General features: G+C 42.4%; 1 protein-coding gene and 1 long non-coding RNA gene across 12 annotated transcripts; one reads left to right on the top strand and one right to left on the bottom strand.

Annotated features, from left to right (window-relative positions):
* The first annotated feature begins 287 nt into the window (after positions 1-287).
* Positions 288-17,228, top strand: ZFP69 (ZFP69 zinc finger protein). 10 transcript variants are annotated; one of them, XM_077844546.1, is made up of 8 exons: positions 288-511; positions 862-967; positions 1,257-1,387; positions 1,556-2,027; positions 3,299-3,381; positions 9,462-9,588; positions 9,887-9,985; positions 14,462-17,228. In XM_077844546.1, the coding sequence occupies exons 4-8, from the start codon at positions 1,901-1,903 to the stop codon at positions 15,592-15,594; spliced, it is 1,569 nt and encodes a 522-aa protein (XP_077700672.1). In that variant the 5' UTR covers positions 288-511; positions 862-967; positions 1,257-1,387; positions 1,556-1,900; the 3' UTR covers positions 15,595-17,228. The 10 variants fall into 10 exon arrangements, with proteins under 10 accessions (XP_077700672.1, XP_077700670.1, XP_077700668.1 ...); XM_077844544.1 differs by lacking the exon at positions 862-967; XM_077844542.1 differs by having other exon boundaries at positions 862-1,387.
* LOC144281799 (uncharacterized) lies at positions 13,225-19,136 on the bottom strand. 2 transcript variants are annotated; one of them, XR_013350198.1, is made up of 2 exons: positions 17,645-19,136; positions 13,225-14,758 (listed from the first exon to the last, which is right to left on the bottom strand). It is a non-coding gene; the product is annotated as an uncharacterized LOC144281799 (long non-coding RNA). The 2 variants fall into 2 exon arrangements; XR_013350197.1 differs by having other exon boundaries at positions 13,225-13,422.
* Between the last annotated feature and the right edge of the window lie 549 nt (positions 19,137-19,685).

Below are 19,685 nucleotides of genomic sequence, written 5' to 3'. Positions count from 1 at the left end.
GCGGAGCCGCCGGAAGAGGCGCGCGCCGGGGGGGGGCCTGCGCGGCCGCGGGGGGCGGGGCGGGGGCGCGGGGCGACCCGGGCTGCGGCCCACGAGGCGGGGCGGCGCGGGGAGCGGGCGCGCGAGGGCGGCGGCGTGATGCGGGCCGGCGGTCGGCCTTAGGCCGGCTCCGCGGGGAACCGGGAGGAGCCGCGCGGCCGCGGCGGAGGCCGAGGTCGTGCGGGCTCCCGAAGGAAGGCTGCGGGGTCGCGGGGCGCCTGGAGGGTCGTGGGGAGCGGGGGCATGTGGTCTGCGGAGGCCGGGGGAGGACGAAACCCGCCGGCGCCCGGTCCCCCGAAGAGGCGGCGGGTGGCGCCGGAAGGCTCGGGAGCGAGCGCCCTCGCCGCCGCGTCGGATCGCAGCCGCGTGCGGGGCCGCGCTGGGCAGGCTGCGCGGGGGCTGCAGCCTGGGTCCCGGGAGCCCCGAGCCCGGCCAGCTGCCAAGTGATGCTTCGGAAGTGTCCCCGCTTTGGGTAACTGGACGTTTACTTTGGGTGCTGGGGGCAGGATGTGTCCCCGGGCAGCGGGGTGCCGGGTGCGGGGTGCGGGATGCGGCTCCTTTCTGTGCTAGGGCCGGGCGGGGGAGCCCCGAAGCTACCTACCCCCTCCTCACAAACTTCAAGAAGTTGGGCCGGCTCCCGTGCGCGGAGCCCGGACGTGCGTGGGGCCCGGCTGTGCTGGACCCGGTCGCTGCGGAGGCACCTGCTCCGGGGCCGGGGCCGGGGCCGGGGCCGGGGCCGGGGCCGGGGCCGCGGCGCGGGGGGCGGGGGTGTTGGTGGAATGACAGGATAGATTGGAGTTGTTTGCACATTTTTCCCGTTAGAAGCGGCTCTGCAGTCCTCCTGATACTCCGAGTCCTGTATTCCCTCCATCCGAACCAGTCCCCCTCCCAATTTTAACCTTTCTGAAGCCAAGAGGCATCTTAACAGGTTAAAAGGACTTGCCGGATGCCGGGCATCTGCGTGGGTGGGGACGCATCCATCGGGCGCTGTTTGATGCTGTGAAAATGCAGCGGTGTGATTATCCCATCACTTAGGACACTGGAACTTTACACTTCGATCTCCAGTTGTCTTTAAAAAAGCAGCTTTAAAAGATAATGCTGTGATGCAGCAGGACCGTAAAAAGGTTTATAGGAATATTTACTAAGGGTTTGCTGTCTGCCTGACATGGTTCCAATTCCTGTCACAGCCTGGTAGAGTATTGTTATCCGCTTTGTAGAGGTGAAGAACCTGAAGCTCAGAGAGTCGCAGAGCCTTAGAGATTTTAAATACAGCTGTCGGGATTTTAACCCAAGCCGTCTGGTTGGAAAGCTTGGCCTCCTAACTCCGAAGTCTGTACCCAGGCCGAAGGTACTTGCAGCTTGCAAGGAGGGAAGTCAAGGCACGGTTTATGCTTGTTTGTAGATCTTTGGCTGTTTGTGTATGTGCGTTTGGAACTCGGGGACAGCCACATCCAAGGGCATTGATTGTACTTATCCCCACATTGATGCCAAATCTTTGTTTTTGGATCCTTTGCAGTTTAAAATTTATTCCTGCAAGCTCTGGAGTTCTTACTATGTGATTGGTGCTTCTGGTTCCTTCCTCTTCTGCCTTTTGCTCCCCAAGAAGAATACAGAGCATGCGCTCAGGCCTCCTCAGCTGGCTGCCTCCCCGGGAGGCAGTGCTTAATTTAAGAGTGAAATCAGTTTTTCAGAGTTGTTAAATTCATAGGAGCCCCCAGCTTCTGGTGATGTGGGGACACACCAATGTCCTGAGGGCAGGAGATTGTGCTCAGAGGAGTCGACACCTGTGAAGCCTCTCAGTACACATCTGGCAGTTCTCTCCTGAAGTGGACAGGCCCCATTGTGGGGGGGGGGCATCGTCATGCTGCAGCAGCTCCTCATCACCCTGCCCACGGAGGCCAGCGCGTGGGTGAAGTTGCACCATCCAGAGAAGGCCAAGGAGGGGGCGCCCCTGTGGGAGGACGTGACTAAGATGTTTGAAGGAGAAGGTGAGAATAGGCTGTTGAAGAATTCTTGCTTTGTGTGTGAAAACTTCATTTGGTGTGTATGCTTCATTGAGGTGGTCTCTTGGGGGGGAAATTGGGGAAAAGCCTTTGGGGTTCGTGCTTGTGGCTTTTGGGAGGGGGATAAGTATGAGAGGAAATGTTGGGCTGTGAGCTTGGGCTCCTTGCACCATGTGCGCCATGCTGCTGCCTTCTCTAGTCCTCAGATCCAGCGCACAACGGTGTCCCCACCAGTGGCTCCCAAATATATGTGATTCACCGACAGTGGGCCTACAAGTTTCTGCCCCCTAAAGCCCTCCCAAGGTCTTCCTTCATAAGTTTTGGTCAGTTTGTCCCAAAGCCAGTGTTTTTCTCAAGGAGCAGTTCCTTTTTCCTGAGAGGAAGGAATGCCATGCTTGGTTACTCTCAATTTACAGGAGGTCAGTGGGAAGCGTGTCCAAGGTTACATATTACCTGGTGGTCTGGTCAGGACGGATAGATGGACAGAGGAATGTGTGTGTCTCATGTGGTCTCTTAGTTCATACCTTTAACGCTCTAAGTACAGCTGACATCTATTCTAGTTGCATCGGGCAGGGACCTTGCTAAGCACGTAGACCAATGGAAAAATGAATAATGTTTTCCAGTGCTATTTATTAATTGATGGAGAGAGACACATACCCACATCAAAAGCCTAAGAAAATGCTATGATAAACTTCTTTTGGAAGACGAGACAAGAAACATCCTTCTGATTGCTTTTATTGGAGAAATTTTCACAAAGCAGATAGCATTGGATTGGGCCTTGTAAGATGTCTGAGTTTTTTTGTAGAAGATTTGGGGAAAGGACGCAGAATGTGCCTTGAGTGGTTCACAGAATGGAGAACATCCTAGTGTGAGGGCTAGGAGCATGGTCAGTGTCCATGTAGGACGGATAAAGGCTGGTGGATGGCGGGAACTAATGCTGGGAAAGCATGCTTCAGGTGAGCGCCCTGAAGTGCGTGGGAAGTGTGTGGATTTTTCTTTCTTGCCAGAACCCTTTGAACGGAGCAGTGGCCCGCTAGATCTGTGCTTTTGGACCAGCGTTGACCATCGGGAAGTAGCAGTGCTCAAAGCAACGCACTGCAGACCCTCCTCATTAAGGAGGTCCCACTGCTCTGAGTTGCTCTAAGTGTCCCTTACTCTGAATGGTTCGAGAAGCCACGTTCAGCAAATCTGCAGGTGCTTTTTCTCTTTGGGAGATTTGGGGAGATGCAAACCTCATGACCCTTTTCCTTCTTCAGCTCTGCTCTCTCAGGATGCTAAGACCCAGGGAGAAAGTTCGAAGGATGGATTCACCTCTCGGTTGCCAGCAGCAGAATCCCAGGTGGGTTGCTTTCCTTTCATTTTCTTGACCTCCTGCTTGGTTTTTAAGGCTATAATTTGCCTTTTCTTGTCTTTCTTTTTTTTCCCCCTTTGGTGTGAGGGTGTGTTGGGGCTAACAGATCCATTAGAGGGAGCTCCATACAAGCTCCTTTTGTACAGACAACTGGGCTACAGTGGTGGCCATTCCCCTACTCATAGTGGCTTGTTTGTGACCAACATCTAGATTGAACGCTGCACTAATTTCCATAGAGAAAGCAAAATAAGTGATAGAATTCTAGCGCCTAAAACCAAACAGATACCATGTGGAGTCAAAAGATGTACATCAATTTTTTTTTAAGTATTTCATACTCAAAAGCAAACTATGTTGAGGAAGATGAAAGTTCTGAAATCCTTAAGTGCTGTACACATATCGCTGGTGAACTTCCTAGGGTGACCGTCAGTATAATATTGGGAGCAGAGGTCACACTGCACCCCGAGAAGTAAGTGGGGAAGCAATGGTCTGTCCACACAGCACACGTTAGACAGGATGGGCAGTTATAATGGGGTGTCCTCACTGCTGGCTGGAAGCATAGAAGCCAGAGGAAAATTGCAGGATGAGTGACAAAGGAGGACTATTAAAGATGAGATATTATTCGGTGACAGAAGAGTTTTAAGTGAAAAGAACTTGGGTTCTGAGATTAGATGGTATAGGATTTGAACACATCTCTTGTATTTACTTACTCGGTGATGGGGGCAATTTTCTTTAGCTGTTTACAATCCTGATATCCTTGGCTGGTTCAGATGCTCATTTTAGGATTGAAATGCATTTCAGAATTATTTGGTAATAAGAAAGAAGTTATAATAGTCTAATTAAAGTTACCTCTACAACTCCTAACTGGGAAATGAACAAGGGGTGGTGGAAAGGGAGGTGGGTGGGGGAGTGGGGGCGATTGGGTGACAGGCACTGAGGGGGGGCACTTGATGGGATGAGCACTGGGTGTTATGGTATATGTTGGCAAATTGAACTCCAATAAAAAAATTAAAAATAAAAAATAAATAAAGTTACCTCTACATTGCACTTATCTGGAATTCCTGGCTTCTTGACATTTATCAAAAACTGCTGGGATTTTTAGCACTAGGAAAAGATTAATTTTCTTTAAATTGAGGTACAATTTACCTATAGGAAAATACACTTAAGAAAGTATATAGTTGGGCAGCCCCGGTGGCGCAGCGGTTTAGCGCCGCCTGCAGCCCGGAGCGTGATCCTGGAGACCCGGGATCAAGTCCCACATTGGGCTCCCTGCATGGAGCCTGCTTCTCCCTCTGCCTGTGTCTCTGCCTCTCTCTCTAGCTGTGTCTCTATGAATAAATAAATAAAATCTTTTTTAAAAAAAGAAAGTATATAGTTTTATTTTGGCATGTGTATACACCATGTAACCAAAATATAGATCATTTCCACCATCTCAGAAAGTTCCCTCATCCCCCTTTCCAGTCAAAACTTTGCTTCGTTCCCAGTAGAGAGGACCTGGGACCTCTGTGTTATTTCTTTTTTTTTTTTTCTTTTTTTAAGATTCTATTTATTTATTCAAGAAAGAGAGAGAGGGGGGCAGAAGAGACACAGGCAGAGGGAGAAGCAGGCTCCATGCAGGGAGCCCGACGTGGGACTCGATCCTGGGACTCCAGGATCACACCCTGGGCGGAAGGCAGACACCCAACCGCTGAGCCACCCAGGCATCCCCTCTGTGTTATTTCTTAACAACTGTGAGTCAATCGGAGAAGAACAAACATTATGTGTTCTCATTCATTTGGGAAATATAAATAATAGTGAAAGGGAATAGAAGGGAAGGGAGAAGAAATGGGTAGGAAATATCAGAAAGGGAGACAGAACATAAAGACTCCTAACTCTGGGAAACGAACTGGGGGTGGTGGAAGGGGAGGAGGGCGGGGAGTAGGGGTGAATGGGTGACGGGCACTGAGGGGGGCACTTGCCGGGATGAGCACTGGGTGTTATTCTGTATGTTCGCAAATTGAACACCAATAAAAAATAAATTTATTATTAAAAAAATAAAAAAAATAAAGGCAAGAATGTTTCCAAGCAAAACAAACAAACAAACAAACAACTGCTTGGGGATCTATAATGATCTCAAAATAAAAAGGTTTTAAAGAGAATTTATATTCTGCAGTTGAAACCAAATGTCCATTAGTTTCAGTTGGCTGATAGGTTGTTCAAATCTGTATCCCTGATGCATCTTTGTCACTTGTATCAATTACTGAGAAAAGAGTCTTCAAATCTTCATCTCTCTCTCCCTTCAGTCCTGTCAATTCTGCTTTATTTTGAATTCTGTTAGATGTGTTCATGGGTAGGATTGTTGTCTTGATGAACCAACTGTTTATGGGTCTTCCTTATGACTGGTAATATTCTTTCTGCTAAGTCCACTTTGTCTGATTTACTGTAGTTCCTCCAGTATTTTTATTAGTTCTTGTTCGTATGGCATGGCTTTTTCAGTTCTTATCTGTGTCTCTACATTTAAAGTCTGACCTTACATACAGCAGTTCTTGCGTGTTTCGTGCATTTGCAGTTACCATAATCGTTGACACAGTGGGATTAAGTGTGTGGTCTGGTTCTTTGTCTGCTGTTCACCCATCTTTGTTTCTTTGATCCTCTTCTGCTTCCTCATGGATTGCTTAGTTTTTTAGTATTCCACTTCATGTCCTCTGATGACTTTTTTAGCTGTACTTGTGATTCTCTTTTAGTGGTTGTTCTGGCCATTGTAATACACGTTTTTAACATAGTTGAAATAATATTGAATTAATATTACACTGTTGAATAAATATTATACAGTCAAATTAATACTATACTGTTGAGTTGAATTAATACTAATACTATACTTTTAGATTAATTATTACACTGTTGAATTAATATGAGACTGTTTCACATATGGCATGAAAGCCTCATAATTCCATTTACTCTTTTCCATTCTTTGTTTTTTTTTTTTTTTTTTAATTTTTATTTATTTATGATAGTCACACAGAGAGAAAGAGAGAGAGGCAGAGACACAGGCAGAGGGAGAAGCAGGCTCCACGCACCAGGAGCCCGATGTGGGATTTGATCCCGGGTCTCCAGGATCGCGCCCTGGGCCAAAGGCAGGCGCCAAACCGCTGCGCCACCCAGGGATCCCTCTTTTCCATTCTTTGTATATTGTTATACGTTTCACTTTACATGTTAGAAACCCCACAGTACATTGTTCTTATATTTATTTTTTAATTTTTATAAAAGATTTATTTATTTATTTATTTATTTGAGAGAGAGAGCACACACATGCAAAAGTGGAGGGATGAGGTGAGGGAGAGAGAGAATCTCAAGCAAGTTCCCCACTGAGAGCACACTCCCCTCTTTTTTTTTTTTAAATAGTAAATTGTTTTTAAGAAATTAAGAAAAGAAGGGATGTCCTGGGTGTCTCAGTAGATTAAGCATCTGCCTTTAGCTTAGGTCATGATCTTAGGTCCCAGGAGGAGCCCCATGTGGTGCTCTCTGCTTAGTGGAGAGTTGGCTTCTCCCTCTCCCTCTGCGCTTCCCCCTGCTTTTGCTTGCTCTCTCTCTCTCTCTCTCAAATAGATAATTTTTTTAAAAAAAGAAATTAAGAAGAAGAAAGAGACCAAGTCTCTTCAGATTCTATGTAATTACCAATAGAAGCACTCTTCATTCCTTCTTTTATTTTCAAATTTCTAACTGGCATCATTTCCCTTCATCCATAGGAATGTTTAGCATTTCTGTAACGTGGCTGTTCTGATGCATCCTCACAGCTTTTGCTGACCTAAGATGTCTCTCTTGTCTTCCTACCTGAGGATCTTTTGCTGGATATAGAACTCTGGGATGACTTTTTTTCGTTTAAGCACTTTAAAAGTGTTCCATGATTATTTAGCCTGTATGGTTTCAGCTGTTAATATTCTTTCCCTCTAGGTGACATGCGTTTGTTTGTTTATACCAACCTTTCTTGTTTTTTTTTGTTCCTCCTTTCCTACCTTCTTCTGGCTACCTTCATGATCTTCCCTTTTGTCTTTGCTCTTCCTCAGTTTTACTACAATGTGCATAGGGATGATTTTCTTTGAATTTACTTTTTTGGGGGTTTGCTAAGCTTCTTGTATCTGTGGCTTGACTTTTCTTTTTCATCAAATTTGGAAAACTTTCCACCTTTATTTCTTAATTTTTTTTCAGCCCATTCTTTTATCTCCTTCTGAGATTCTAATTATATGTATATTAAACCACTTGGTATTCTCCTAGAGTTTTGTGGGTTTTTTTTTTTTTAAATCTTTTTGGTGCTTCAGTTTGAATAATATCTATTCAATTAATACCTGTCTTAAGTTTCATGGATCTCATCTTTGTCAGGGTTCAATCTGCCTCTAAGTGTGTTCAGTGGATTTTTCAGGTATTATAATTCTCATTTGTAGAATTTTCATTTAGTTCTTTAGCATTTCTCTCTCTGTCCTCAATTACTCCCTATTCTATCCTTTTTTTTTTTTTTTTTTTTTTTTAATGAGAGAGCAAGTGGGGCCAGGATGGGGCAGAGGGAGAGAATCTCAAGCAGGCTCCACACCCAGCAGCTCAATCTCACAACTCTGAAATCATGACATGAGCCAAAATCAAGAGTCAGACACTTAACCAACTGAACCACCCCAGGGCATCCCTCTGTCCATACTTTATGGTACATTTTTTAAACATACGTTTAAATAATTTCTTTAAACTTCTTGTCTGCTAATTCCAATGACTTGGTCACCTATGAGTTTCCTTCTATTGATTTTTATTTTCTTGTATCAGATTTTCCTTCTCCTTCACATGTATGACAATTTTTTATAGTAGTTCAGATATTGGGTATTAAAGAACAGTAGGGGATGAAATATAGTTTGTTTAGTTCTGTTTATTTCCAGGAGACTAAGCCCTTTCCTCTGTCTGGTGGTTAAGGTGAGGCACTGATTATTCATATTCCCCCTACAGCTGTGACTGAGCTCTGGCTGAGATACAGCTTTTATTTGATTGAATTCACTTCTGATGAAGCCAACTACAAAAGCCCACGCTACCACAGCTAGGGGGCTGATCTTTTTCAGCTCTTCAAGTATTGAGCTAGGCTGCGGTTACACCACAGTTCCAGTTTTGTCATCTTTGCATTAAATTCTAGTGGGGCCCCAAAATTTAAGTTCAGCAGGAATGCATTGGTTGTGACAATAAATGCTTAAAGCCTTTCCCCTCCCCCCCCCGATATCATCTCCTACTCTTCTTTCACCACCCTCTACCAGTGATGCTGTTCAGTCTCCTGTTCCTTAGACAAGCCAAGGATGCTCTCCTTTATTTTTATTTTTTTATAAATTTATTTTTTATTGGTGTTCAATTTGCCAACATATAGAATAACACCCAGTGCTCATCCCATCAAGTGCCCCCCTCAGTGCCCATCACCCAGTCACCCCCACCCCCAACCACCTCCCTTTCTACCACCTCTAGTTCGTTTCCCAGAGTTAGGAGTCTCTCATGTCTGTCTCCTTTCTGATATTTCCCACTCATTTTTTCTCCTTTCCCCTTTATTCCCTTTCACTATTTTTTATGTTCCCCAAATGAATGAGACCATAATATGTTTGTCCTTCTCCAATTGACTTATTTCACTCAGCATAATACCCTCCAGTTCCATCCACGTCGAAGCAAATGGTGGGTATTTGTTGTTTCTAATGGGATGCTCTCCTTTAGGTCCTTTGTACCTGCTTGGAATGCCCTCCCTTCAGGTTTCCACATAGTTCTTCCTCACTGAATTCATGTGTCTGGTCACATATCACCTTTTCCCCACCACCCTGCATAAAAGATTCCCCTCTACCCTCACTGTGATTCTCCACCTTCCTCCCTTATTCTGCTTTATTTTTTTCTAAGGCACATAGGACCATCTGATTTTCTAAATATTTATTTATGGTTATCTCTAGAGGATCTTCAAACACATCCAAAGGAGGATCCCAGTAAAACTAGTTTAGAATCTTCTCTCAGACCTTGGAATACTGTTAGAACTCCTTGGACCTTGATGGAAGTGGTCTCTTGTCTGAAAAGGAATATATTCAATATTCTAGGAACTGTTAACCTTCAAGGATGTATCTGTGGACTTCACCCAGGAAGAATGGGGACAACTGTCCCCTGCTCACCGGAATCTATACCGGGAGGTGATGCTGGAGAACTATGGGAACCTGGTCTCAGTGGGTAAGGATGGGCAAAACATTGACCCAGAAAACCTGAGAGTCATTATTTTTAAATTATTAAATGTTGTGGATCCCCTGGAGCTTGGCCTTGGGTTCTGTATCAGAAATGTCGCATTCCTTGGGGGAACAGCTTTACTTGGTAGAGCTAGAGTAGAAACATTCTGTGGTGCCCCTTTCCATCTGAAGAGACCCTGAATACCAGAGGATAGAAGTTCTGGGGATGGTTCTTAGAACTCAGCATAACATTCATGTTTTGGTTTTTGTTGTTGTTGTTTGTTTTTGTTTTTTTACTTTATAAGCAGGATATCAGCTTTCCAAACCTAGTGTGATATCCCAGTTGGAGAAAGGACAAGAACCATGGATGACAGAGAAAAAGGGCCCAGGAGATCCCAGTCCAGGTGAGACAAAGACAGATAGTACATTTTAATATGTAGGCTGGAGGATCCCTGGGTGGCGCAGCAGTTTGGCGCCTGCCTTTGGCCCAGGGCGCCATCACGGAGACCCGGGATCGAATCCCACATCGGGCTCCTGGTGCATGGAGCCTGCTTCTCCCTCTGCCTGTGTCTCTGCCTCTCTCTCTCTTTCTCTGTGTGACTATCATAAATAAATAAAAATTTTAAAAAATAATATGTAGGCTGGAGTCCCTGAAGTCTTCCCACAGCCCCTGGACAGGACATGCACCACACTTGACTTTACCCCCTCCCTCTGTCACCTCTTTCCTTCATCTGACCTTGTGAAGGTCTCTCCACAGTTGGAGGGAAGGGGCTCTTGTCTTCATTAAAGCTAAACTTGACTTCCCTCTTTTCTTCAGTATCCTGAACTCTGAAATGAAAGCTCCTTTCTCTAAGCAGTCAGATATACATGGCCTTTCCTCACAGAAAACACATCTCTCTTCAGAACTGACTGCCTTCGACAGATCTTTAATTTTCTGTCTTGCGTTCTATTTCCACTTTTCACCAACTTCCATTTCACAATTTCAGCTTTGATTCTCACTCTTTTTTTTTTTTTAAAGATTTTATTTATTTGAAAGAGAGAGTGCACAAGTGGAGGGGAAAGACCGAGAGAGGGAGAAGAAAGACCTGCTCCCTCCTCAGCAGGGAGCCCAACATGGGGCTCAATCCCAGGACCCCAGGATCCTGAGCCGATGCAGATGCTTAACTGCTTGAGCCACACAGGCGCCCTGATTCTCACTCTTTTAAACTCATGTATCTGTTGAATTTTTTTGTAACAACTGCTATATGAAAATTCTTGCAAGAGAAATTGCCACATGATACCTTCTCCCCAAATTCAGTGGTCTTTAATCAACCATCTCCTTAGACTTTGCTTTACCATGAAATATTTCAGGTGTTCACTAAGGCATAGAGAACATTGTAACAAGCTTCTATATAGCTTCCACCTAGACTAAGAAAAAAGAATTGAGGCCCTGCAGTTACCTTCCTACCTTTTGAAATAACCAACTCTTCAGTTTAAATATTGTCATTTTCACATGTGTCTTCATACTTTTATTACATGTGTATATCCTAAAACAATATATAGTATTGTTTTGCATGTTGTCATTCTTTATATAAATGGTATATATACGTCTACTTTTTTCATTCAATGTGGTTGATACTGTTCTAGCTCTTTTATTTCATTTATTTCCCTTGAATTAATAAACCACAATTTATCAATTTTCCTATTAATATACATTTATAGTGTTTCTAAAATTGGGGGTTACCAAAATGCAGTGTCTTCCTATGTATGTCTTCTTGTGTACATATGCAAGTATTTTTGAGATGTTTGGTGGGAAAAAAATTGTTGGGTTGTGGTGTATATGTACCTTCATTTTGCTTGAGATTACCAACTTGCTCTACAGAGCAGTTGCACCAATTTGTACTCTCATCAGCAAGCCATAAGTTTCCAGAGCTCAGCATCTTTGTCAACACTTGGCTTTGTCAAACTTCAAAATTACTGTAGGGGCACCTGGGTGGCTTAGTTGGTTGAGCATCTAACTCTTGATTTCAGCTCAGGTCAGGATCTCAGGTTCATGGAATTGAGCCCCATGCTGGGCTTGATGCTCAGCATAGAGTCTGCTCCAGATTCCTTCTCTTCCTCTGTGACCCCCCAAGATAAATAAATTTTAAAAATCTTTTTAAAAATAAAATTATTATAAATTTTTAGGTGAATATGGTACTTTGTCTTTCATTTTCCCGATTACTAGCAAAAGGAGCATACTCTTCATGTTTATTGACCAGAGTTCCCTGATGTAAAGTACCTGTTTGTATCCTTTGTCAATTGTTCTATTATCTTTTTTCTTGATTTATAGAAAAGTTATATGTAATATATATTATCTTATATTTTTAAAATTTGGTTTTTCGTATTTAGAGTTAATTGACCTGGAATTATTGTATATGTAGTGTGATGTGAGGATCTCCCCACATGGATAATCAGTCCAGGAACCATTTAATAGTGAATGCCACACTGTTACCTGTCAAGTTTCCTTATATATTGGGTCTGTTCTAGGCACTCTTCTGTTCTTCGATTCTATCCCTACTCTAATGCCACACTGTCTTAATTACTATTATTTAATAATGAAACTGAATATCTGGTAGAGGTAGTTCTCCCGCTTTGTTCTTCAGAATTGCCCTGGTTATTTTTTTAAGATTCATTTATTTATGTGCATGTTGACCATGTCTATGTCTTCCTCTGTGAGATTTCTCTTCATGTCTTTTGCTTATTTGAGAGAGAGAGAGAGAGCGCGCACACAAACAATGGTGGAGGGAGGCAGAGGAAGAGGGAGAAGCAGGCTCCCCAGTGAGCAGGGGACCTAATGTGGGACTCTATAATAGAATCCCAGGGTCTACGACCTGACCCAAAGGTAGATGCTTAACCAACTGAGCCACCTCGGTGCCCCATCTTGGTTTATTCTTAGCCTCCATACAAAGTATATAATGATGCACTAGATTTCACACACACATGTGTGTACACACGCAAATACTCTAGTGTATTTTGATTGGAATAAAATTGAATTTGTAGATCAACTTTGGGGGGAATTAACATTATGATATTGAGTTTTATTATCCGGAAACATGGTATATTGCTCCATTTATTGATATTTCCTAACTTTTAAAAATAAAGCTTCAGAATTTTCCCTATAAAGGTCTTGTACATATTATATCTCTTGTTAGATTTATTTATCTTGAAGACCTTATATTTTGTTATTGTAGATGGTATATATTTTTGAATTATGTTTTCTGTTATTGATATGTAATGGCACAGTTGATTTTACATATTGATCTTATAGCTAGTGACCTTGCTTTTGCCCCATTATTAATTCCAATAATTGGTTATATATTCTCCTGGATTTTTTCTTTTTTTCTTTTTTAAAGATTTTATTTATTTATTCATGAGAGACACAAAGAGAGAGAGGCAGAGACACAGGCAGAGGGAGAAGCAGGCTCCATGCAGGGAGCCTGATGCAGGACTCAATCCCGGGACTCCAGGATCATGCCCTGGGCCAAAGGCAGGCGCTAAACCACTGAGCCACCCAGGGATCCCCTTCTTGGATTTTTTCTTTTTAAACTTATAATAATGAAAATAATAAAAGCTACCATGATTTTCATCTAGATGATCCAGTCCCTTTAAATAATAATAACAGTTTGATTTTAGTAAAATGTTTAGTTTTATGGAATAACAAAAACTCCCAACTTGATTCCAAAGTTAAACCTCCTCTTCTTCAGTAGTTTGGTCCTTCTTCAGGCTTTGATACTGAATTGGGGAAGGGGCCATAGATGGCTTCTCTCTTTCCCTGTCTTCTTCTCTTCCCGCTCACATATTCAGGAGTAGAATCAGAAGTCTATAGAACATAGACTCTATTATTGCCTTTAGTCATTAAGAATCTGGAAGTACTAATGATCCTTTTGTGTTGACCAGAAAATCTTATTAGAAGTTATACCTTTCAGGCTATAGTTCTATCAGTTGAAATATAGGTAATGGATACAACAAATTATCAAGTAAAAAAGCCAGTCAGAATTTTAAAGGTTAAAAGATATTTTCAGGGGCACTTGGGTGGCTCAATCAGTTAAGTGTTCATCCCTTGAATTTGGCTTAGGTCATGATCTCAGGGTTGTGAGATTGAGCCCCAGTGAGCATGGAACATTCTTAAGATTCTTTCTCCTCTTTCTCTCCTATTCACCCCCTCAAGAAAAAAGATATTTTCATACAACATAGCAATAATAGCAACATAGTATGGTTTCTTACAAGTCTCCCTTCTAGAGACAGATTAATAACCACAGAAAATAGAACAATGTAGATATTAATACAAGTTTCAATAAAAGCTTAATGTTCTTATGAAAGTTCTTAGTTCAGACCTTATTTTTTGAACAAGCATCTCCTGCTGGTGTGGGGAGAGGGATATCTTTTTATCTTTCTGAGATTGTTTTCCAAAAGTAGTTGTCAATTTAAAAAGACATTCATAAGACATAGCTCTGAAATGTCATTGTTTAGTATTAGAAAGAACAAACAGGTCTAAAGGGCTCAAATTTTACTCTCTATATAAAATCATACCTTTTCCTTATTTACTGTTTCTTAGCTTTTAACATTTTCTCTTTTGTAAGAATATAGTATATGATAGGTAAACAAAAAATGTTAATTGACTTATCAGTAAGGCTTCTAGGCAATAGTAGGTTTTTTGGGGAGTCAAAAGTTGTACATGGGTTTTTGTACTGTGTTGGGGTTGGTATCCCAAACCCCATGTTGTTCAAGAGTCAACTGTAATCAAAATCTTGTGCTTTATATGTATAGTTCTCTAAATTTCTATTTCATACTCATTACAATAATTAATTTTTCAAAGCATAACGAATATGAGTTATTTGCATTTTTTCCAATTCTTCCAGACTTGAAGAATAAAACAGAAACCGATGCATCAACTGCAAAGAATGACATTTTCCAGGAACAGTTATATCATGGTATTATGATGGAAGGGTTCCTGAGAGATGATGTCATCTATTCCACATTGAGAAAAGTCTCTAAATATGATGGTGACTTAGAAAGGCACCCGGAAACCCATGGAAGAGATGTAAGGCAAGCCATCCTGACCCACAAGAAGAGTGGCCAAGAAACTAACAAATTTGGGGAAAATATTGTCAGTTCAAAAGTTATTGTAGAGCAGAGGCACCGCAAATGTGATACACCTAGACAGAGAAACAAATACAAATTAGACTTGATCAATCATCCAAGTTACATAAAAACAAAAACCTATGAATGTAATATATGTGAAAAAATCTTCAAACAACCCATTCATCTTACTGAACACATGAGAATTCACACTGGTGAAAAGCCTTTCAGGTGTAAGGAATGTGGAAGAGCCTTTAGTCAAAGCGCATCCCTTACTACACACCAGAGGATCCATACTGGCGAGAAACCCTTTGAATGTGAAGAATGTGGCAAAGCCTTCAGACATCGCTCATCTCTTAATCAGCATCATAGAACTCACACTGGAGAGAAACCCTATGTATGCAATAAATGTCAGAAAGCTTTCAGCCAGAACATTAGCTTGATCCAACACTTGAGAACTCATTCTGGAGAGAAACCCTTTACATGCAATGAATGTGGGAAAACCTTCCGACAGATTAGACATCTTAGTGAACATATAAGAATTCACACTGGGGAGAAGCCCTATGCATGCACTGCGTGTTGTAAAACCTTTAGTCATAGAGCGTATCTAACACATCACCAGAGAATCCATACTGGGGAGAGACCCTACAAATGTAAGGAGTGCGGGAAAGCCTTTAGGCAGAGGATACACCTTAGCAACCATAAAACTGTTCATACAGGAGTGAAAGCATATGAATGCAACCGCTGTGGAAAAGCCTACAGGCATGATTCATCCTTTAAGAAACATCAGAGACACCACACCGGAGAAAAACCTTATGAATGTAATGAATGTGGAAAAGCCTTCAGCTATAATTCATCACTTAGTCGACACCATGAGATACACAGGAGGAATGCCTTTCAAAATAACATGTAAAAATAGATTATTCAACATGAGAGCAAGAGCTAACTCTAAATCAGTGACTCTGTGCTTTTTAATTACATGATTCTAAATTTGAGGAATTGATATCATGATGCCAGCTTTTAATTTTGTCCATTGTGTAAATAAATAGTACATTGACTCCTGTAGATAACTACTATCTACTAACATCTCCATACAAAGTACTTAATCAAGAATAAAGGATGTTATGTTCCTTCAAATTAAATCCAGCATTATGGAAAATGCACATGTAATTGTTATCTTTCTGATTTCATGTGGAATAATTATTCACGTGCATTCACTGATTTATAGACAACGATTGGGAAGAACTGTTGAAAATATCACCACCCCTATTTTTTAAGTAAATTTTTATTTTTTTTAATGGGGAAACTTAAGAATCATGTAAAACTCAAAAGGCATAGACAGTTGTGTAAGTGAAAATCCTTTTCTTATATCCTCCACCATCAAATTTTTTATAGAGGGAATCACTTTTTATAACTAATTATTTTGTGCACCTGTCCAGAGATTTTTCTATTTGTATGCAAAAGAATACAAATGATGCAAATGCAGACTTTTTCTTTTTAAGCATAAATGACAACATTTTGTAAACACCTCTGCACATTACTTTTGTAAACACCTCTGCACATTACTTTTATTAATTAACCATGTATCATGAAGGTCATTACATATTAGTAGACAAAGTGCCTACCCATTCTTTTTTTAACAACTGTGTAGTATTCTGTGGTTTGAATGTACTTTAGTTTACTTAGCCACTTCACTATGGTCGGACTTTGGGATTTCCAGTCTTTTGTTGGAGTGAATAGTCTTAAACCTTGTCTTTATTTCTCACACTTGTAAGTATATATATATATATCTATGTAGGGTAAATTCTGAGAACTGGAATCTCTGTACTAGAGGGTATGTGCATTTGTATGATGGATATTGCCAGACTGGCTTTCATGCAGACATTGGACCAACTTATTTGCCTGCCAGCAAGATAGAGAACTGTAGGAGCCACCTGATGCTGAAGTATGTCCTGGACCAACTGCCCTTTCAATCATCAAAGAATTATCAGTTTGTCTCACTAACTTAGCGCAGAAGTACCAGCTGAGCTGCATCCCCAAAAAGAGCGGTGCTTGCCATTCCTGGAGCCAGAGAGGAATCTGAATCTTCCTGAACAGCAGCCAGGCCCACCAAAATCTCAGCTGGAGGAGAAGGCCTTTTGCCATCAACTGCTCTAATGCCTGACTTCTGAGGCTGGAGCTTCTTGATCAATGAGAGTCCGTTTCCATCTGTCTTAGCAAGTAAAATCTTGGCTGTCGCCCCTCTGATGGAATGGAGGGACACTGACAGTTGAGTCAGGGTACTTAGGATAGCAGGGTGTGCCATGGATGATCAACTGCTTAGCATTTTATAGGATGGTTATGTTAGCAACTTATAGTTAACACACGTAGGAAGACAGAAAAGAGGTAGGGTGTGACTTTCTAATAAGCATTAATGAATGAATGAGAGCATTAATTAACATTGCTTATGTTGTGAAAGCTGAGCACCAAGATCAGGACCACATGGTTTTGTACATGTTCATTTTTCCAGCCTGGTAAACGTTTATTAAAGTTTTAGTGACTCTGAAATGTTAATGGATTTCCCCTCCTCTCCATCCCACAGCCACTACTCCAGTTGTAACCAAAGCCAGGCACCTAGATCCTCCGTTGTAGGTATTTTTTTAAATTTTTTTAATTTATCTATGATAGTCACAGAGAGAGAAAGAGAGAGAGGCAGAGACATAGGCAGAGGGAGAAGCAGGCTCCATGCACCGGGAGCCCGACGTGGGATTCAATCCTGGGTCTCCAGGATCGCGCCCTGGGCCAAAGGCAGGCGCCAAACCGCTGCGCCACCCAGGGATCCCCGTTGTAGGTATTACTTTATAGCTCCATCTCTCATTTTTCTCCTTCCTATGGGGGCTCAGACTAAACTCAGGAGATATTCTAACAGCGGACTGGAACTAGGACCTGAAGCACTTCAGAAAACCCAGGCAGCTTTCTCTCACCTTTTCTGCTTGTGTCTTTTTAAGCACCTTGCTGCAAATCAGAGTTACCATCAGCTCCAGATTTTACATACATTGTTTCCATCACCCAGGAAAAAAATGCTGTCTTTCCTTTCTTACTTCCAATCTTAAAATCCTAGAGAAGGTCTCTTATTGGCCCAAACAGGTCAAGTACCCAATTCTAAAGTCAATGGTAAGACTGAGAACTGTGGGAACCTTGTGGATTGTGTAAATGGGGTGGGGGGTGGGATGGCTGGAGGTGCAAGAGAGCAGAAAGAGTTACTGTTTATAGAATTCCAGATTCTAATTTGTTCTTCAACACTAGCTCATAGGATCAGAATTTTAGAACTGGAAAGGGTCTAGGAATTTACTTAATTAGAACTCCTCACTTTATAGATGAAGACACGGAGAGTCTCCTTTAATTACTCATGTCCTTTACTTGAGTTAATTTTTTGAGCATTTTTTCCTCCAGGTTTAGCTTAGCTTTCCAAATACTTGCCCTTAACGGCTATGCAAAGCTGTTCTTTGCCATTCTAACAGTTTTATTTCTTAGATCTGCTACTGCTTCAGGAGGTCTCTAACTTTAGAGCCTGTCCATTGGTTTTGCCTGTTATTGCTGTTCATTCTGGTTATCTTACAGGCACTTCTTCCTCTGCTGATCGCATAAATGCTCTTCCCTGGGGCTGTGTCCTTAGGCACATTCTTTTTATCAAGCCATACATTTTGTCTAACTGGTTTTGTTAACATCTCAGCACTTTTTAAATCTCCACCTATGTCTTAGGAATCTCTCTTGAGCTCCAGAACATACTCAACATCCAACTGAATATCTCCATTTGGATATCCCATTGTCACCTCAAATTTGTCTAAAACTCAGGTCGCCTGGGTGGTTCAGCGGTTGAGTGTCTGCCTTCAGCTCAGGGCATGATCCCAGGGTCCGGGATCGAGTCCCACATTGGGCTCATTTGGGGGAGCCTGCTTCTCCCTCTGCCTCTTTCTCTCTCTGTCCCTCATGAATAAATTTTAGAAAAAGGTTGTCCAAAACTCAATCTTTTCAATAAAATCTGTACCCTCAATACAGTGGTACCACCCTCCATCCAATTCTCCAGTTTAAACTTTCCCCACTTCTTGTCCATCACCACCTTCAATCACTAAATCCTATATGATCTATTTGGATCTCTTCACTATCTTCCTCTTCATTCCATTGTCAGCTCTTTTGTTAGGCTGTTAGCACGTTCTAACGTCTTCATTAGGGTTCCAGTGGTTTTTCTATAATACAGACTCATCTTTTTTTTCCAAGTTTGGCATTAATCTGATTCTATTTCCTGTATAACTTTAAGTACTTAAAGATTTATTTCCACAGGCCTCAGAAAATGGGTAGAGGTTACGGGACAATCTCCTCCCACTAAAAAAGTTGCATATTTTGGTAAGTGTCCTAGAGAGAAAAACTGTAATTTACATCAGCAGTGCTGTGCGAGATTCTTACATAAGACCCAAGACCACGGGAACCCTGGGTGGCACAGCGGTTTGGCGCCTGCCTTTGGCCCAGGGCGCGATCCTGGAGACCCGGGATCGAATCCCACGTCGGGCTCCCGGTGCATGGAGCCTGCTTCTCCCTCTGCCTGTGTCTCTGCCTCTCTCTCTCTCTCTCTATTACTATCATAAATAAATAAAAATTAAAAAAAAAAGACCCAAGACCAGGCTGCAGTGGAGACTTTAGTCCTTTGATCAGGTGCCCGGACAGAAACCAAAAGCAGTTGAGCATGACAGGGCAAAGGAGGCAGTGAAGGTGGAGAGGCATCTAGCATGGAAGGAGGAAGGAATTCCAGATTCCTCCTCGGAATGGTGGGTTTTCCTTTTCTTTTCTTGTCTAAGTTGTCTCTATAGGAAGGTGCTGGGCAGGGACCCACCCCAGTGAAAGGAAGGGGCCAAGACTCCTTTAACTGGCCTGGGTGCAGGGCACTGCCAGCAGCTGATACAGGAGAACCTGCACTCTCAGGTTCAGGCCCACCCAGGGTGGAATGCAGAATAAAACGAATGTTTAGAG

Source organism: Canis aureus, chromosome 13 (genome assembly GCF_053574225.1).
Source record: "Canis aureus isolate CA01 chromosome 13, VMU_Caureus_v.1.0, whole genome shotgun sequence".
Taxonomy (NCBI): Eukaryota; Metazoa; Chordata; class Mammalia; order Carnivora; family Canidae; genus Canis; species Canis aureus.
Note: the sequence above shows the minus strand (reverse complement) of the source record. Positions and strands in the feature narration are given on the sequence as shown.